Source organism: Arvicola amphibius, chromosome 4, assembly GCF_903992535.2.
Source record: "Arvicola amphibius chromosome 4, mArvAmp1.2, whole genome shotgun sequence".
Lineage (NCBI taxonomy): Eukaryota > Metazoa > Chordata > Mammalia > Rodentia > Cricetidae > Arvicola > Arvicola amphibius.
The window spans coordinates 18,723,457-18,743,528 of record NC_052050.1 but is presented as its reverse complement, the minus strand read 5'-3'; the positions used below and the strand labels follow the sequence as shown (position 1 = coordinate 18,743,528).

At 41.7% G+C, this 20,072-nt stretch overlaps 2 protein-coding genes across 2 annotated transcripts; one reads left to right on the top strand and one right to left on the bottom strand.

Moving 5' to 3' along the window:
- On the bottom strand, positions 1-9,082 carry Gjc1 (gap junction protein gamma 1). The gene is made up of 3 exons (XM_038326994.1): positions 8,986-9,082; positions 3,042-3,117; positions 1-1,521 (listed from the first exon to the last, which is right to left on the bottom strand). Exon 3 carries the CDS (start codon positions 1,499-1,501, stop codon positions 311-313), a length of 1,191 nt encoding a protein of 396 aa, XP_038182922.1. The 5' UTR covers positions 1,502-1,521; positions 3,042-3,117; positions 8,986-9,082; the 3' UTR covers positions 1-310.
- On the top strand, positions 5,855-6,785 carry LOC119812378 (cytochrome c, somatic). The gene has a single exon (XM_038326995.1). The coding sequence runs from the start codon at positions 5,919-5,921 to the stop codon at positions 6,234-6,236; it is 318 nt and encodes a 105-aa protein (XP_038182923.1). The 5' UTR covers positions 5,855-5,918; the 3' UTR covers positions 6,237-6,785.
- Positions 9,083-20,072: the final 10,990 nt, after the last annotated feature.

The following is a 20,072-nucleotide window of genomic DNA, read 5'->3' as shown; positions in this document are numbered from 1 at the left end:
AAAGTACCATAATACTGTACATACAAAAACTGTTCAACAGAATGATTTAAATATATCTGTTCTTCTCTGGATCTGGAAGACACAACATAAAGTTCTGCACTGTATTACTGCTGAGAACCTGTGCCTGGGAACACTGTGTTTCCCTCCCCACTCATCCCAGCTCCACCTTCAGAGTCCCTGAGTTGGGATCATGAGCCAACAGCATCCCTGAAGATAACCAGAGCCAAATGTTTACTCAATGGAAGTCATTATTCAGCGAGTCGCTGCTTACCATAAACTATGAAAATCCGAATTGTAAGCCCAACCAAGATTAAATCCAGACGGAGGTCTTCCCGTCCCCTGATTTGCTACTAATACTGCTTTTGTTGGACCCAGATTTGGACCCCACTTTGGCCTTCTTTTCCCGAGGACCATGGGGGTTGTTTTGGTGATGGTAGGCCTGGATTGCGAGATCCAAGCGCTCCTGAGCCATCCTGATCTCCCGCTGCAGAGTCTCCAGATCGGCCGGGAGGTGCTCCTCGTGGCTGCCGTACTGCTGCTCCTGGGCGATATTGGCTTTGTTCTGCTTGTAGGCAATCTTAGCATTGGACAACTCGGTGTACTGGATCTGATCTGGTTTGACAGCAATGTTATAGCCAGGGGGAGCAGATGGTGTATTCCAAGTGAAAGGATAATTATAAGCACCCGGGTCGTCAAGCTCCCTTCTTTTACTGTTTAGTGAGTCTCGAATGGTCCCAAACCCTAAATGAAGCATCTCCCAAATGTTAAGCAACAGGCAAAGGCCTGTGACACCATACATTATCAGGAGGAAGATGGTCTTTTCAGTGGGTCTAGAAATAAAGCAGTCTATCTTATGAGGACAAGGAAGTCTGCTGCACACATAAAATGGGTGGACTTGAAAACCATACAAGAAATACTGTCCTATTAGAAAGCCCACCTCAAACACAGTCCTGGCAAGCAGCTGCAGCACATAGATTTTCATGAGCCCATCCTCCCGAATCCGCCGTCGTCCATCATGCTTAGGTTTTGGCTGGCTCTGCTCTTTATTTTCTTTTTCACTTTCTAACTCCATTTCTGGGTACATCATAGGATCCTCTTCGTGGTCTTCCTCTGTCTCTTCCAGAGCCCGGTGCTGTTTCCAACGCATGGCATAGGGTTTGCTCCGAGCTGCCTTCTTGTCTGCTTCTCCATGCTCCATCTTGGCAATCTTATGAATGGCATACCCCAGGTACATCACAGAGGGAGTTGCCACCAGGATGATCTGGAACACCCAGAAGCGCACGTGGGAGAGCGGTGCGAAGGCGTCATAGCAGACGTTCTCACAACCCGGCTGCTCTGTGTTGCACACAAATTTGCTTTGCTCATCATAGTAGATGGACTCTCCTCCCACAGCAGTTAGGACAATTCGAAAGACAATGAGCACAGTGAGCCAGATCTTCCCAACAAACGTTGAATGGTTGTGGATCTCCTCTAGCAGGCGAGTCAGGAAGCTCCAACTCATGGTGATGGGACTGGTTTGCCCTGGTATGTGAAAAAGTACCCAGTGAATCAACAAATGCTAAAAATAGTTTTCTATTTTTGGTGCCCTGCCCCAACAAATAATCAAACCTTGACAGTGTAAATTTTAATTCATAGTATTTCTAGGGACTTTGTAACCCCAAAATGTAGCTCACTTCAAGACTCCCGGCAGAACAGACGTTAGAATAGTCACACCCGACTCCAACAGCTTTAGGAGAGACAGCACACCTTACTCCATGTCTGGACACAGAGAGTCTTGTTTGCTTTCCTACTTTATTGAGATTTCTCAGATATAGCACACTGTATTTTTTGCATATATTAGTGTGTTATGGGACATCTAGACATTGTGTCATATATATAACAAAATAATGCACTGGGGTAGCTTTCTGGTCCAGTCACAGAGTTACCACTGAGAACATAATAAAAGGGACCTTGGGCTCGACTCCTTGTGAAGAGGCAGTTTGCTAGAAAGCTTTAAGTTTTAGATCAGTTAACAAAATGCTGAAGTAATTAAAGAAGTCAAGAGTGATGACGCACACCTTTAAACCCAACTCTTGAGGGGCAGAGGCAAGTGAATCTCTGTGAGGTCAAGGCCAGCCTGGTCTACAAAGTCTGTTCCAGCCAGACTAACACAATGAAAGCCTCTCTCAATTTTTTTTTCCAAAGTAATCAAAAAATTACAGCTGTCAATAACTGGCAATGATGAGCACTTACAGAAAGGAAGCAGGGAGTATTCTCCGCTAGGCCACACAGCTTCATTACTTAAATAGCACACAATGGAAACTCTTACAACAAATATATATATTTTTCAATGACAGATATAAAAAAAGTATGCTAAACTGATCTATAAGCACAACAAATCCAACTGGTGGGCACACCAATTAAAAAGCGGCATATTTTTTTGTTTTTTGAAGCAAGGTCTCACTATGTAGCTCTGGCTGTCCTGAAACTCAATGTCTAGAGCAGGCTAGCCTCAAACTCACAGAGATCTGCCTCCGAAGCACTGGGGACTAAGGGCATGCATCACAATGTATGGCTCTTATTTTTGATTTTTTGTTGTTGTTTTTGTTTTTCAGAGGGTCAATGTTGCCTAGGCTGACCTCTAACCTCAGCCTTGGAATATTGGGATTACATGTGTTTGTCATCATGAAATTGAAATGAAAATGAAATTTATTCCCAGGCAATGCTGAAGCATGCATGGGCAGCCCGAATATGGTGGTTTTGTTGAACCTGTCCATATTGGGTTTCATGGTCTAAGTTGATGAGAACAACTGACCAGGTCTCTTCCTCAAGAAGGCACTAGATCTCATTACAGATGGTTGTGAGTCACCCTAAGTCTGGCATCATACCCATCTTTAAAAATAATTACAAGATATTCACATTTATGCCTAGAATCTGTGTCACATGTCAAACCCCTAGTAACACTCGACACAAAGTCCACCTACATTTTCAACCTCTCCTTCCTCTCCCCACCACACTTGAAGACTATGGTAATCATCACCACCAAGTAACGCCAAACTTACCTGTTATCCACAACTTCTGTTACCCAAAACCTTCTTTCAGAAATGCTATTTTGTTTGTTACTTTCCCAAACTCTCTCTGAAAGGGAAAAAGAAAAGAGCAGATCATGAGCTTCCTCCCACAGAAAACAATGAATCACCAACGTGTCACTTTCAGGAAGAAACAAAGTTTTCTGTGTGCCACATAGGTCACTCAGAATGAGATGGAAACAGGCTTGACTGTGAATACCATTCTTTCCTCCTCCCAAAATAAGTGGCAGGAGAAATTAACAGTGATCAAAGTCTTTTAACTCATCAGGCTCTACAAAAACCTGATAGGGGCTGGAGAGATGACTCAGCAGTTAAGATCACTGGCTGCTCTTTCCCAGAACCCACATGGTGGCTCACAACTGTAACTCTAGTTCCAGGGGATTCAATGTCCACTTTTAGCCTCTGCGGGCACAGGAGTATACATAGTACACATACATACATACATGCAGGTTAAATAAATCAATTAATTCAAAAATAAGAAAACCTAATAGAGAAAAGAGTCATTTGTGAAAACTCAAAACTGTTGGGCAGGGCAGAGCACACCTTTAATCCCAGCGTTTGGAAGAGGGAGGCAGAGACAGGCAGATCCCTTAGAATTCCAGGCCAGCCAGGGTTAAAAGCAAGACCCTCACTAAAACCAAACCAACCAACCAACCCACCGCTAATGAACGTTGGCAACTACAGCAAAAACAAAAGCAGCAGCACTGCAAGGCTAAAGCAGGCTACCAACAGCCCTGTCTCTGCCACAGCCAATACTTCTCACTGGGATTTGAGCAGCCAAGTAGGAGCAAGTTGTTCAGCTGAAACACCCAACAGCTGGCTCAGTCACTGCAGCACCAGTCCCCACAGGAGGTGATTTACAAATACTAAAGGCTCACAAAGTCAGAGAGAAAACACCTGGACTGTGATTAAAAACAAAACAAAGACAGCTTGAAAAACAAAACAATGTGAAGTTGAGGCCCGTGTGAAGTCTCCACAGCAAGTTCCAGGCTAGCCAGCTATATAGAGAGACTCTGTCTCAAGACAACAAAACAATCAACAAAGCAAACCAATGCAGGAGAATTTAGTGCCCATTATCAAGCTCTGTAACCTTGAAAAGCTACGGTCAAATGTCATCCACACAGCACCAACTCTGTTCATGACTATCATTTTCTTTAACAAATAAATTTAAAACAATTGCTGAGGCTGGGCCTCATGGCCCATAACCTTTCATCTCAGCTCTCAAAAGGCAGAGGCAGGCGGATCTCCTGGAGTTTGAAGTCAGCCTGGTTTATGTGGTGTAGCCATGACTACAAAGTGAGACACTGTCTCAAAAACAAAAATCCCTGAGTGTTCATGGTAATTTAACTGGAATTTAGGGTTTGGTTGTTTTGAGACAAGTTCCAGGACAGCCAGAACTGTTACACAGGGAAACCCTGTTTTGAAAAACAAAACAAAAAAGATATAGGAAAAAAACTTTTAAGAGAAAAGTGAAAATGATTTGCCAAAAATCACATGTCAAAATTTCTATGTGGAAAGCTGACACACAAAGCCAAACTAGTGCAAGGCCTGCTATGTCAGAACTCAGGAGACAGGCAGGGTGATGGGCGGGGGGGGGGGGGGGGCGCGACAAGATGCGCCTGGAGAGAGGGTGCAGTGGGTTAGACAGGTGTTGCTTTTGTAGAAGGCTCAGGTTTAATCTGCAGTATACACAGAGTGACTCACAACCATCTGCACCTCCAATTTTAACACACCCAGAATTGAGTCTTGTGCACTAGTTAAACTGAGAGCTTAGGAATGCTGAACCAGGCCAAGTCTGAGGCTATGGCTGAGTTGGTAGAGTGCTGGCCTAGTACCCACAAAGCCCTGATCTGATCCCCAATACCACGTAAGTAGAGAGCACTTACAACTCAGCATTTAGGATGTGGAGGCAAGAGAATCAGGAATAAGTTCAAAGTCAAGGCCAGCCTGGGACACATGAGTCCTTGAGATAAAAGGGGAGAGAAAGAGAGTAGAGAGTGTTAAACCGACCCAGTCTTTCCTTCCATGAGCTTTTATGAAACCCCAACTGCTAGATCCACATCCTGAAGTCTTTGCTGCATGTCTCCCTATAATTTATGCTCAACACAAATTATGTCATCCTTTTTCTTAATTCCATGGAGGCAAGATAAACCAACAACATGACAAGAAACTGTCACAAAGTGGTCTGGGAGACGGCTCAGAGGTTAAGAGCATTTCCATAGTTTCAATCCCCAGCACCCACATGGTGGTACACACACAACCACATAAAGCTCCAGTCCCAGGAGATCTGCTGTCCTCTTCTGACCACCAGGCACACACATGGAACACAGACATACATGCACACAAAGCATCCATCCATATACATGAAAGAAAGAAAGCTTTTTTTCTTTTTTGGTTTTTTGACATGGTTTCTCTGTGTAGTTCTTGATGTCCTGGAACTCTAGACCAGGCTGGCCTCGAACTCACAGAGATCTGCCTGCCTCTGCCTCCCGAGTGCTAGGATGAAAGGTGTGCACCACCACCACCCAGCTGTTTCCTTCAGTCTTTTATCAATGTGAACTTCCAAGTATAAAATGGCATTAGCTGGGCTGGAGAAATGGCTCAATGGGCAGGACTAATTGCTGCTCTTGGGGATGACTCAGGTTAAGCTCCCAGCACCTACACAGTTACAACCACCTGTAAATCCAGTTGTAGTGGGTCCAATGTCTTCTTCTGACCTTCTCAGGCACACACATGGTGTGCATACATACAAAAAATGCATATAAATTAATAAATCCGAGAGAGAGCGGGACGTCCGTCTTCGGGTCGCAGCAGCGTTGGTGGTGTTGATCACCCAGGAGCGAATTAAAAATGGGTGACGTTGAGAAAGGCAAGAAGATTTTTGTTCAGAAGTGTGCCCAGTGCCACACTGTGGAAAAGGGAGGCAAGCATAAGACTGGACCAAACCTCCACGGTCTGTTTGGGAGGAAGACAGGTCAGGCGGCTGGATTCTCGTACACAGATGCCAACAAGAACAAAGGCATCACCTGGGGAGAGGATACCCTGATGGAGTATTTGGAGAATCCCAAAAAGTACATCCCTGGAACAAAAATGATCTTCGCTGGAATTAAGAAGAAGGGAGAAAGGGCGGACCTAATAGCTTATCTTAAAAAAGCTACTAAGGAGTAACTCCACTGCCTTATTTATTACAAAACAAATGTCTCATGACTTTTAATGTGTACCATAATTTAATTCATACCCCAAAATTCAGATCATGAATGGCTAACAATGTTTTGTTGGACAGTCCTGATTTAAGTAAAACTGACTTGTAGAAAAGTGGATATGATCTTTTTTAAAAGTAATGATTTCAGTTGCATAAACACTGTCACTGCACCCTTTCGCAAGATAAGATTGGACTTAATTATTAAAGTTCTACTTTCCACAAAGATGGAGGTGTCACCTCAGACCTACTAAATGGTCTTATAATTAAATTTATATAATTGGACATATGAATATGTTTAAACACTGGGGGAATTCTGTCACCATCTCAGAACCGAGAAGACTCGCCTGTGGTAAAGTTTGTACTCCCTGCTGTAACAGGCAATGGCTAAAGGTCAGGAGGCAACTGTCGTGTTATTTTATTAGACTTCCCTAAGTCAAAGGATGCTGCCTTTTACCATTGAAAGGCACTTACTGTGGTCTATGTAAAAAATATTTCAAATAAAGAGTATTTAGCAATGTTAAAAAAAAAAAATTAATAAATCCGAAAAAAACCCTAAAAAATCAGGGGCTGGAGAGATGGTTAAGAGTACTGGTTGGCTGTTCTTGCATAAGACCCAGGTTCATTTCCAGTACCGACATGGTGGCTCACAACACTGTTTACTCCAATTTCAGGGAATCCAAGGCCCTCTTCTGACCTGAGTGCACCAGGCACGCATACTATACACATGTATACATGGAGGCGAAACACTCATAAAATAAAAACAAACCCTTAAAAATACCTTTCTACATTAAAAAAATGGCATTATCTTACAAGGAGCTTAGTAATAAATGAATTTGTTTTGGTTTCTCTTTAGTATGATTTAAATCTCTCTCCTCCTCTACCTCACAAGCTGGAGTCTTATTCCTTAGAATGGCCGAGCCAGGTGTTGGTGGCGCACACCTTTAATCCTAGCACTTGGGAGGCAGAGGAAGGCAAATCTCTGAGGCCAGCCTGGTCTACACAGTGAGTTCCAGGACATCCAGAGCTACACAGAGAAACCCTGTCTCGAAAAAACCCCAAAACCTAAAATCAAAACCCAAAACTAAAACCAAACAAAAAAGGCATAATGGACGGTCTACAGGCCAATGGTATGTTGGCCTCAGAAGGTAAAGCTGGTCTCTTGCACTGAATACTGTGGAGAAGGAGTTATAAAAGCCCGATCCTGATCCCTGAATCCCTCCTGCTTTCTGTCTGGTGAGGTGATCTGCTGCCAGTCTCCTGCTGCCTGGGTACCCTACCAACCAGAAGCTAGCACCATAGGTGCTAAACAAACTGTTTTTTTTTTTTTTTTTTTTTTTTTTTTGGAGACAGGGTTTCTCTGTGTAACAGCCCTGGCTGTCCTGGAAATCACTCTGTAGACCAGGCTGGCCTCAAACTCAGTGATCCACCTGCCTCTGTCTTCCTCATGCTGGGATTAAAGGCGTGTGTCACCACAACCCCGCTTATAAACCTGATTTTAAAAAGCAGCCTGTTTCAGCATTTACTGTATCCCTTTCTATATAAATAATATGTTTTACTAATTTTAACATCACATAAAATTGGTGATAGGCAATTTTCTTTCTAAAATAAAAAAGCCTGGGCTTCCAAAGGAACAGCAGAACCAACACTAATTTTTTAAAAAGTATACTACAGCTCATGGTGGTCCATAGTTCAAAACTATTCACGCACCCACATACATACTAAAGAAAATCATGTTTGCTTATATAACAGTAATTGGACAGAAACAAAATACGCTATTTTTAGTCTATTTTCCAAGTAACTTAAGATATAAATCTCCCTTGTCTTGCACTAGAAGTGTTATATCACTGAGTTACATTAGGCCCAAAATTCATAACAATTTTCTATTAGTTATACACTATTAGGATCAAGTAAAAATTTACTGCATTTTTCTGTTAAGTGAAGTTTATATAATTTCTAAAACAAGTATAAATCATATTATCTGGATTATCTCAGGTGGTAGAGTCTGATTATTGGGATCATCATAAACATTACAAAGTGAGATTCAGATAATGTATGTAATTTGTCTAAGATCATCTAATTACCAAATATTGTAAATTCAGAATTTGAAGCCAGCGAGTCTTGCTAGTGATGAATTGTGCTATTGTAGCTGGTTGTGGCTCAGTGGTAAAGGGCTCACTTAGCATGCTCAAGGGCCTGTGTTGGATTCCCAGCATCACACACACGTAGTGCAAACAGGACTACATACAGGCTTCATGTAGAGAGGACTTTATTCCAATCCTTGGGATCTGATTTATAAAAAGAAACTCTTAAAGTCTGAGAGATGGCTCAGAGGTTGAGAGCACTTGCTGTTCTTGCAGAGGACCCAGGTTCAGTTCCCAGCACATGTAGTTCACAACCATTCTGTTCCAGGGGATCTGACAACTTTTGATCTTCTTGGACATCTAAGTGGTGCACAAATATACAGGTATAACACTAAAGAATAAAATGAATATAAAAACGCTTGGTAAGACCAGGAAATTTCAGAGTTTAAGATCTTAAATGTAGAATAAAGCAATTAAAGCTTAAAAACAAAACAAAAATACTGCAAGGTTCCTTTCGATCAGGAAGGGAGGAATGGCTGAATGGGGTAATGTCACTGAGAAGTTAGTATATTCAGGTTGGGGACAGCAAGCTTGAGGCAACTGTTAAAGGGGGAGATATGCAGACTGTACATACCAAGTCCTGAGGGCTGCGTCTGGACTCAAGGCCAACCAGACACAGTGTCATGATTATTACGAGTGCCTCAACATTTGTCTTGTCACCTCAACTTGACTGGGAGCCCCTAAAAGACAAATGCCAGACCCTTACTTCAGCATCTGGAAGTAGGGAAAGGTGCATCTGATCAGCAGATGGACAGATGCACTTCTCTAGTACCTGCTTTTTTACCATTTGTTACAACCCTTTAGACTTTTCTTCTGGATTCCCATTTTATCCGTCTATCTCAAAAAGAGAGTAAGCAGCGTCATAAGGCAGTGACCTTTGATTATGGATGGCTCTCATATTTTGTTGAGGAAAACAAAAGTCAATACATAGAAATGTGATCAACCTCCTCTATTTATTTACTTATCTAAATATTTGGTTTTTGGGTTTTCAAGATAGCATCTCTAAATTGGCCCTGGCTAGCCTAGAACTTATTTAGATCAAACTTACTATTTAGAACTTGTGACAATCCTCCTGCCTCTGCCTCCTGAGTGCTCAAACTACACAGGCAAATACCACCAAGCTTAGCTTCCTCTCCCTACCCCTAGAGAAAAAAGAGCTAACTAGGAACAGTACAAGGGAACAATGAACAGTTTCTTTTTCTCATTTTCTTTTTATAAGAAAGGGTCTTTGTAGTCTTGCCTTGAGCTCTCAGGAATTCTATTGACTCAGTATCCCAAGTACTGAGATCACAAGTGTGAGCCACTACATACCTACACACTGCTGTGGGTGTGGGTGTGCAGGTGTACACAGTAAGAGGACGAGTTGCCCTTCCAGAGGACCCAGATTCAATCTCTTTGTGCGTGCGTGCGTGTGCATGTATATATACAGTAAGAGGACGAGTTGCCCTTCCAGAGGACCCAGATTCAATCTCCTTGTGCGTGCGTGCGTGTGCATGTGTATATACAGTAAGAGGACTAGTTGTTCTTCCAGAGGACACAGATTCAATTCCCAACAGCCACATAGTGGCTCATAACCACCTATACACACGGAATTAAAAATAAAATAAATCTTAAAAAAAAAAAAAAAAAGGTCAGGCAGTGGTGGTGCACACCTTTAATCCCAGCACTAGCACTTGGGAGGCAGAGACAGTGAGTTCAAGGCCAGCTTGGTTTACAAAACGAATTTTAGGACAGCCAGGACTGTTACACAGAGAAACCCTGCCTCGAAAAACCAAAAAACAAAACAAAACAAAAGGTCAGACAGACTAGGCATAGTACCTAGTTTCTAACCGCAGCACTCAGTTTGCTGAAGCAGAGCACATCAGTTGAAGGACATCCGGGGATATGACAGGGTCCAGAATGTATGTCTGTATCTTAATTAACACTAGGGGAAAGTCTATAAAGCAGTAGTTATTCACTTCTTAAATAAAATAGGCAATGCCTGAGAGGAGGGAAACAACATGAGACCTCTAATTATCTAAGCTAACTAGAGGGTTTCCAGAGCAAGGAGGAAGAAATAAACAAAGTATAGTAGACTCACTGAGTTGAGGAGACAGCCCAGACAAAGGAAGCAGACGGACCTCAGGGTAGCACGCTACATAGAAACACGGAGTGATATTTTGTTTGTGTGTTAACATATACAGCTTGCCTGAAGATCAGAGTGCAGAGCAAAGCCACTAGAGACCAGGCAGTGTGGCACACACCTTGAATCACAAGATTTGGGACACAGAGGCAGACGGATCTGGTAGTTCAAAGCCACCCTGGGCTACACAAAATTGATCCTGTCTAAAAGAGAAACAGAGCTCACACAAAGGTGATCCGCACTTGAGAGGTGGAGACAGGAGTAATATGGCTGGGAAGAGAGAGGAATATAAGATAGGAGGAGATAGGAGCTCAGAGCAGTCTGAGGCAGCAGTCTGAGGATTCAGTAGAAGTAGGAGGTCTCTCTAATGGCAGGCTACACTGTTCCTCTGATCTCATAGCTTTCACCCCTAAATATCTGACTATGGGTTATTATTAAATTTATTATTATTTTAATAAATTTAATTATTAAAATAAATTACAATTCGTGCTACACCTGGCTATCCTGAAGCTTTCTATGTAGACCAGGCTGGCCTCAAACTCAGAGATCCACCTGCCTCTGCCTTCCAAGTCCTGGGATTAAAGTCTGGGTCACCATGCCCAGCTAATATCATTATTAATATTATTAATGCTATAGATGCATAGTTTTGGTATATGTGCAGTAAGTGGTGACTACTATGAAGAAAAGACCACAGTTCACAGGGAAATGAATGGTGATGTGAGAGGTTTCATGCTACAGAAACAGGCCCTGGATATCTGTGAAGGGCCTCCCGTCTTCAGCACTGCTTAGTTCATGTATAAAGAAAATACCCAAAGTGGGGCAATTTGGACATGATACAGGACAAGCAATGCTTTGTATTCCTACCAACCAAAGGGGAAAGATCCTAACACCAGAGCATTCAGAAGGAGGCAAAGCTGATTTAGACTGGGAGCTCTGAGCATGCTCAGGCCCAGGCCTAGAAACAAGCTAGAACCAAACTCAAATGAACTCAGCACAAAGCTTTAAAATATTTACAAAGAAGCCAGGACTGGAGAGATGATTCAGCAGTTAAGAGCACTGGCTGCTCTTCTAGAGGTTCTAAGTTCAATTCCCAGCAACCACATGGTGGCTCACAACCATCCGTAATGAGATCTGGTGCCCTCTTCTGGCCTGCAGGCATACATTCAGGCAGAACATTGCATAAATAATAAATAAATCTTCAAAAAATAAATAAAAGAAGCCAGGACAGCCAAGGCTACACCAAGAAACTCTGTCCCCAAAAATAAACAAACAAAAATCTATAGATAAACTAAGTGATTGATTCTTAACCCTAAATTTTGTAAAACTGAGCAGAATGGAGTAGGAGCCAAGGACAGTGATTTCACAATGTGATTCCCATGCTTCAGAAATCAGGTCTTATTTTCCGTATTTCTTTCCATGCACACACAAGCATATGAATGCAGGTACCCACTAAGGTCAGAGGCATCTCAAATCTCCTGGAGTTGGGGTTACAGGTGTCTAGGAACTGAACAGAGGTCCTCTGTAAGAGCAGTACATGCTCTTTACTACTGAGCCATCTCTCCAGTCCCTCTTTCCATGTTTCCAATTTTCCAATTGTGACATAATGGAGAATATCAAATGGAGACTAACAAACTCGTTGATTTTCTAAGGGTTCACATTGCTTAATATTATCTCTGGCACAATAAACTTCCTAAAACAACCGAAAAATTACAGAAAATGCAGCACTCCAGGGTAAGGAAGGAAGCAAAGTAACAGCGATGACATTAGCAATAACAAGATGTCAATTTCCATACAGATGTTTCCCAGACGGGCAGTGGTGCACTCGTCTTCAATCCCAGCACTCTTCAATCCCAGCACTCGGAGGCAGGGGCAGGCGGATCTGAGCTCAAGGCCAGCCTGGGCTACAGAGCAAGATCCAGAACAACTATGACTGTTACACAAAGAAACCTTGTCTCAAAACAAAACAACAGTATTTCCCAAACAGCCATTCCAGAAAATCTGGACTAAACTTAAAAAAAAAAAACAAACTGAAGATGGGCTCACTACATAACTACTCTCTGAGCATCCCAGATAGAGAGCTGAGCGATCCGTTAGAATCGCGCTAGTGACTCACACCCTGAATGAGTAACGTTGCAGTGTGCAGACAAGGAATCAATTAAGGGGTTTACAACAAAGTTTTGTTTTAACTGGAACGTTTTAAGTGGAAGTTAATTCCACATCAGTGATAATAGATGCTTAATAACTAGCTGGTGACAATTTCTAAGAAAAAGAATTGTGGCGGCTAACTGCAAACAGTAATCTATGTGGCATAAACATGAAAACAACTTGCTTTCAAAAGTGTTCCTGGCTATGAACAACATTTGAGAAACATAAGATATAATTTATCATGAATCAAATTATAAAACCAACTGAAAAGAGAGGCATCTGAAATGTTGGCTCTATCAACCAACAAGGAAATAAAACACACCATTGTGGGCTGAAGTGCCAATTTACACTGGCAAAGAGCCATTCTGCTTGAATTCAAGAACATTCGGGAACCAGCTGGAAAAGTATGGGATACCACATTCATCCACAACGCTTCCTAAGTGGGGCTGTCTTCATTCAATAAAGGACAGTACTGGTATCCACATCTAAAACAGCCTAAGCATAGATCAAATTGAGAATTCTAAACAATATTCAGTCTTGGAAAGTAAACACGTCAAATAAATGTATTTCCAATATTGCTAGGTTTGTGGAACTTCTAACGTCATCATACAGCAATGGCAAGTGTGATCTAGCATACTTCTTACAGACATCTGAGCAATATTTATCCAGAACTAAAATACTACCAATGCACAGAGGCAGACAGACAGCCACAGTTCAATCAAGGACACTTGGTCTAAATAGACCTTCTCTAAAAAGCCACTTTTCACCAAGAAAAAACTCTAAAATACTACCTTTTGATCAGTAATACTACATTTGTTAATATTCCTAAATACAGAATACTTGCTATAAGAATATTTTATATGCTATAAGCCTCTGTAATAAACAAACAATGACTTTGAGGGGGTAAGGGTGTAGGGGCTGAGAAAGGGTCTCACTGTCACTGTGTTGCCCTGGCTGGCCTTGATCCTTCTGCCTCTACTTCCCAAATGCCAGGATTACAGGTGTGTGTCAACCTGTATCTACAATTGTTTTTTTAAACATTATTCTTTGAAGGGCTAGAGAGATGTTTGCTGCTCTTGCAGAGGACATCAGTTTAGGTTCCAGCACCCATATGGCAGTTTACAACCACCTAACTCTAGCTCCAAGGGATCCAGTGCTCTCTTCTGACCTCCGAGGGCTCCTGCACACATATGGTGCACAAAACACACACTCAGGACACTCAGGCATACAAACATAAAATAAGGAAAAAAATCTTTTAAAGTACATTATTTGTAAGTCAGTAAACAGCACTCCTCCATGGCTTCTGCTTCAGCTCCTGCCTCCAGGTTTCTTCCCTGACCTCTTCCTGTTATGACTTTCCTCAGAGAGAGACTGTAATGCGGAAGTGTAAAATGAAATACCACCCACCCAAGAAAGACCATGAGGCAGCCCTGCTAAGCTTGCCAAAGCCTGACGCTACGACGCTACAACTCCTCTTCTGCCTTCCTCTCCAACTGCCCAGTTCTGGGATTGTAAGCATGTGCTACTACGCCTGTCTTGTAATTTTTTTTTTAGCACAGAACACAAAATTTAAATATCCACAATTATCTAGTTAAAATACAAAATTATCTAGACAAATTCAAGCATCTGTAATAAGACTAAAAGTGGATTAGTGGTTGTCTAAGTCTATGAGGGGTGGTGATATTACTTTAGGATTTTTTTTTTTTTTTTTTTTGGTTTTTCAAGACAGGGTTTCTCTGTGGCTTTGGAGCGTGTCCCGGAACTAGCTCTTGTAGACCAGGCTGGTCTCGAACTCACAGAAATCCGCCCGCCTCTGCCTTCCGAGTGCTGGGATTAAAGGCGTGCGCCACCATCGCCCGGCCTTTAGGATATTAATATTCTTCTTAGAGGAACAAAATGTACTCTTAAATACCCATAGTGATATCTATATATTCTTGTGCATACACCACAAACCTTCTTTGGAAGTTTTATTTTCTTCTTTTTAATGTATATGAGTGTTTTGCATGCAGGTATATCTTTGTACCTCATTGTGTGCCTGGTGCCTGCAGAGGCAAAAACAAACAAACAAACAAAAAAACCAAAAAACCCCACCACCACCAAAAACAAAACAAAACAAAACAAAACAAAACAAAACAAAAACCAAATGTCTTGAAACTGAAGTTGCAGACAGTTGTGAGCTGTGGTTGCTGGGGTTGGACCCAGGTGCTCTGGAAGCGCAGCCAGTGCTCCTAACTGTGGAGCTATGTCTCCGGCCCCTTCTAGGTCCTTACATGAGTGAGCTGGAGAGATGACTCAGGGTTAAGAGCACTGGTAGCTCTTCCGAAAGTCCTAAATTCAACTCCCAGCAACCACATGGTGGCTCACAGCCATCTATAATCGGATCTGATGCCATCTTCTGGCATGTAGGTAGGTATACATACAGATAAAACACCATACACATAACATAAATCTTTAAAAAATATTTTAAAACAATTGTCCTCTGACCTTCATCTGTGAATGTCAAGGACACAAATACACAATTTAATTTTTTAATTAAAAGGGAAATTATCACACCTAATATCCTTTTTAAAATTTTTTTTGACAGAGTTTTTATGTGTAGCTTTGGCTATCCTAGAACTCTCTGTAGACCAAGCTGTTCTCTAACTCACAGAGATCTACCTACCTCTGCCTCCCATGTGCTGGGATTAAAAGCATGTGTCACCACCGCCAGGCTTCCTTTCTGTTTTTAAATTGCTGGGTTTTGTAGACAGTGTTTCACACAGTCCAGACTGGCATCAAATGACTGAACTCCTCATCTCTCTCCCTCTGCCTCTCGTGCTGATATCACAGGTCTGTGCTTCCACACTCAGCCCAACAGTCCCTGACAACCCACAGTTGGTGCCATTATTCTTTGTTGATATTCATCCGGTATTAGGCACTGGAAGGAATTTGCTTTTATTTGAAAAACTGATTAAAACAGCCACCAGAGGTTGAGGATTTAGATCAAGAGTGTGGCACTTGTGTAGCATGCAGGAGACTCAGGGCTTAATCCCCCTGCACATACATAGTAGGAAAAAAAGTCAGTTTCAATTACAAGTTCCATTAAATGTTTATTTGCAACGTAAATGTTGTACAATTTTCATCTTCTAACCACTTTCCTTCATATCACGGGTTCTTTTGTTGGAATAACAACATGCCATGAGATTCAGTACAAGCCCAATGGGCCTATCCTATGGTATTAATATATAGTTCTACACACTCCCTTTTAAAACCAAAATGTTACTTTGAGGCTTTAAGATTAGCTATTAGAATTTAAGAATACTATTCTGAACACAGATCTCCTTTTTCTTTTCCCTATCTTAAGAAATTATGCTCACATATATACAATTTCAAACCTCCAGAGTGAGGGGACAGTTTCCCTGTGAAAAACATAAAAAGCAGCTAGAAACAAAGCTCCTAGATGCTGAGAGTTCTGTTGTGGTGCAAATAATAAAGCCACTTTTCTTTTTCTTTCCTTCTTTCTTTTGTGTGTGTTACTATTTTTTCCTTTTTCTTTTCTTTTTAAAGAAAACAAACTATCTTTTTTCATTTTACATACCAATCCCAGTTCCCACTCCCACCCCTCCTCCCATTCCCTCCACTTCCCCCCACCCAACCCACCATCCACTCCTCACAGAGGGTAAGGCACATTGCTTTGGGGAAGGTCCAAGGCCCTCCCTGCTATATCTAAGCTGAGCAAGGTATCCATCCAAAGAGAATAGGTTCAAAACAAAACAAAACAAAAACCAACAGTACAAGCAGTAGGGATAAATCCTGGTGCCACTGCTAGTGGTACTGCAGTCTGCCCCAGCATTCAGGGGGACTAGTTTGGACCTATGCTGTTTCCTTCCCTGTCCGGCTGGAGTTGGTGAGCTCCCATTAGCTCAGGCAAACTGTTTCAGTAGGTGAACCCATCATGGTCTTGACCTCTTTGCTCATGTTCTCATTCCTCCCACTCTTCAACTGGACTTTGGGAGCTCAGTCCAGTGCTCCGATGCAGGTCTCTGCCTCTGTTTCCATCAGTTGCTGGATGAAGGTTCTATGGTGATATTTCAGATATTCATCAGTCTGACTACAGGGCAAGGCCAGTTCGGGCACGCTCTCCTCTTAGGGTCTTGGCTGGGGTCACCCTTTTGGAGTCCTAGGAATTTCTTTAGTGCCAGGATTTTTGCTAGTCCCATAATGGCTCCCTCAATAAAGATATCTCTTTCCTTGCTCTCATCTCTACTATCCCATCCCTCTCCCCCCTCCTCTTCCCCTTCTGCCCTCCCTACTCCTCCCACCCCCAACCCAAGCTCCCAATTCTGTCAGGTGATCTTGTCTATTTCCCCTTTCCAGGTGGAGCTAGGTATGTTTTTCTCAGGATTCAGCTTGCACTTAGCTTCTCTAGGATCATGAACTATATAGGCTCAATGTCCTTTGTTTTTAAAGCCACTTTTCTTACAGGATGTGGTGCACACCTGGAATACACCTGGAGGCAGGAGGATCACGAATTCAGGGCTATGTTCAGCTACATGAAATGCTGCCTCAATGCAAAAAGAGAAGAAAAGACTTTGTAGCCTCTGTGCGTCCATCAGCTTCCAATGACAAAGAATAACAACGATAAACCAAGAAAGGAGGATGGACTTTGCTTGTGGTATCAGTCTCAGCAAAAGGACATTGGCACCATTACTTTGGACACACAGATTCATGGGAGGAGTGGGGAAGAACACGACTGTACACACAGAAGCCAGGAAGCACAAAAACAGCCTCCAAAGGCACAGTGTCACCTCCTGCAGCATCATCACCTAGAGATCAAAACCTTCAACTCATGCTTTAGGGGAACACCTAAGATGCAAACCATAAATCGTACAAAATTTTTCTTAGATAATATCTCAAACCATAGACATATATTCCCACTTCTACATTCTAGCTTTAAGTATAACAGGATGCAATGGCTTCAGATACACAACTTTTTTTTCTAAATTAAGATATCTCTATCATTTCTGTCTTAGTGTTCTATTGCTGTAAAGAGACACCATGACCACAGCAACTCTTACAAGAGAAAGCATTTACATGGGGCTTGCTTACAGTTTCAGAGGTTCAGTTCACTGTCATTATGGTGGGGATCATATTAGCACGCAGACATATTGCTGGAATAGCTGAGGGTTCTACATTGAATTCACAGACAGCAGGAAGAAAAAGACACTGGGCCTAGCTTGGGCTTTTGAAATCTCAAATCCCATCTCCAGTTACACACTTCCTCCAACAAGGCTATACCTCCTAACCTTCTCAAGAAGTGTCATTCCCTGAGAAGTAAGCATTCAAATATATGAGCATATAGGGGCCATTCTTATTCAATCCATCACAATTCCTAACATTTTTCCAAACTCAAAATAAGATGGCCTAGGCCAGGCCTTGTGATTCAACCCTGTAATCCCAGTACTAGGAGTCTGAGACAGGAATAGTCTAAGTTTAAGGCTAGTATGGGTTTCTAATTATGTATCAGAAAATAGGATAAAATCAATAATGTACGAGCCTCTACATGGGATGCTGAGGCAGCAGGATTATGAGTCTGAGGCAGCCTAGACTACAGAGTTTAAGTTATTCTGTCTGAAAAACATACAACAAAAAAAGCAAAATTTAAAAACTAGATGGATGCAGTGTGTCAAAAGTAAAAAAAATCTTTATTTCACTTGACAGACTGCTCAAGCTTAGCAAAGATCCTGCTGAAAATAAGATTCCTCAATGTTATACATATTATATTACAGGTAATATAGTACCTTTGTTTATGGGAACTAGTTGTTTGGGGTAAAGGAGTGGAACATGGTATTTTTTGTTTTGTTTTTGGTGCTGGAATCAAATCTGGATCCCTGAGCATCATTGGTGAATGTTCTAACATTCAAATACACCATCACTACCCACCCACAACATCAGCACATGAAAGGCTGAGACATCATCTCTGAGGTTTAACCAAAGTTAGAGAAAAAGTCATAAATTTTCTTTATTTCTTTTAACTTTAAAAAGAAAACATCAGGGCCTGGAGAGATGGCCCAGCAGTTAAAAGCACTGGCTGATCTTTCAGAGGACCTGGGTTTGAGTCCCACAATGGGTGGCATACAATCACCTACAGGATTTAATGGGTATCAGGCACACACATATTCACATAAAATAAATCTTTTTGTTTGTGTAAACTTATTTTATGTGTATGGTGTTTGCCTGCCAGGTAGGTTATGTATGTGTACCACATTCATGCAGTGCCTGCAGAAACCAGAAGAGGACACTGGATCCCTGGGCTGGAGTTAAGAAGGTTAGGAGCCTTCATGTGGATTCTAGGAACTAAATTAAGGTTCTCTGTGTTCGTAACCCCTGAGCCATCTCTCTAGCTCTGTTTTGTTTGAAACAGGGTCTCAGTATACAGTCCTGGGCGTCCTCGAACTGACAAGAGATCCATTTGCCTGTCTTCTAGGCGCTGGAATTTAAGCTATGGGACACATGTCCAACTAAAAATAAAATCTTTAAACAAACCACAACAAAACATTATAACCACACATAAGGCCATTAACATACAAACACAATATTTAAACCAGGTGTACACATCTATAATCCTAGTACTTGAGGTTAAGGCACACAGACTAGTTCTAAGGTCACCTTAGGTTGTATAGGGGAAGAATCTTCACCAAAAAAAAAAAAAAAAAAAAACCCACACACACAAAGGAAAAGAATATAAATATATGTAACAGCAAACCTTCCAGATAGAGACCCTAAAGCTTTATCAGAAGTACTTTACTATACCAAACAACTACAAAGAAAAAATTAACAGGCACCAAATTGCTGAATACAGACATGAACTAGCTAGGTGCTGAGGGTACTGAGATATCACAGACAAGATATTACTCTAAACATTACAGAATACACTATACGGCCTAATGGTGACACAGACATTATACAATGGATAGATTCCTAGAAGAGTACTGTATTTTAGAGGTCCCTCGGCTAAACTAGAAAGAAATAGGTTTCTTTCTTTTTAATTTCATTTTATGTGTATGAGTATTTGTTCATGTTTTTATCTGTGCACCACTTATGTGTTTGGTGTTTGCAAGGTCAGAAGACAGTGTTAAGATACTCTGGAACTGAAGTTATAGATGGCTGACTGACATGTATGCGCTAGGAATCGAACCATGTCCTCTATAAGAACAAGTGTTCTTAACCACTGAGTCATCTCTTTCATCCTAAAAGGTTTCTTGACAGGAGTAAAGATAAAAAGTTGCCTCTGGGATAAAGTAAACAGAGTGTATGCAAAGACTCTTTGGGTAGGCTTTAAACTTTCAGGAAATAGGAAAAAGACATTAGTATGACAAGAATACACAGAATGAGAAAAATATATACAAGCAGGG

What these genes read in the sequence shown, in the direction of transcription:
- LOC119812378 (XM_038326995.1), top strand. Translation starts at nt 5,919, where the DNA reads ATGGGTGACGTTGAGAAAGGCAAGAAGATTTTTGTTCAGAAGTGTGCC.
- Gjc1 (XM_038326994.1), bottom strand. Translation starts at nt 1,501, where the DNA reads ATGAGTTGGAGCTTCCTGACTCGCCTGCTAGAGGAGATCCACAACCAT.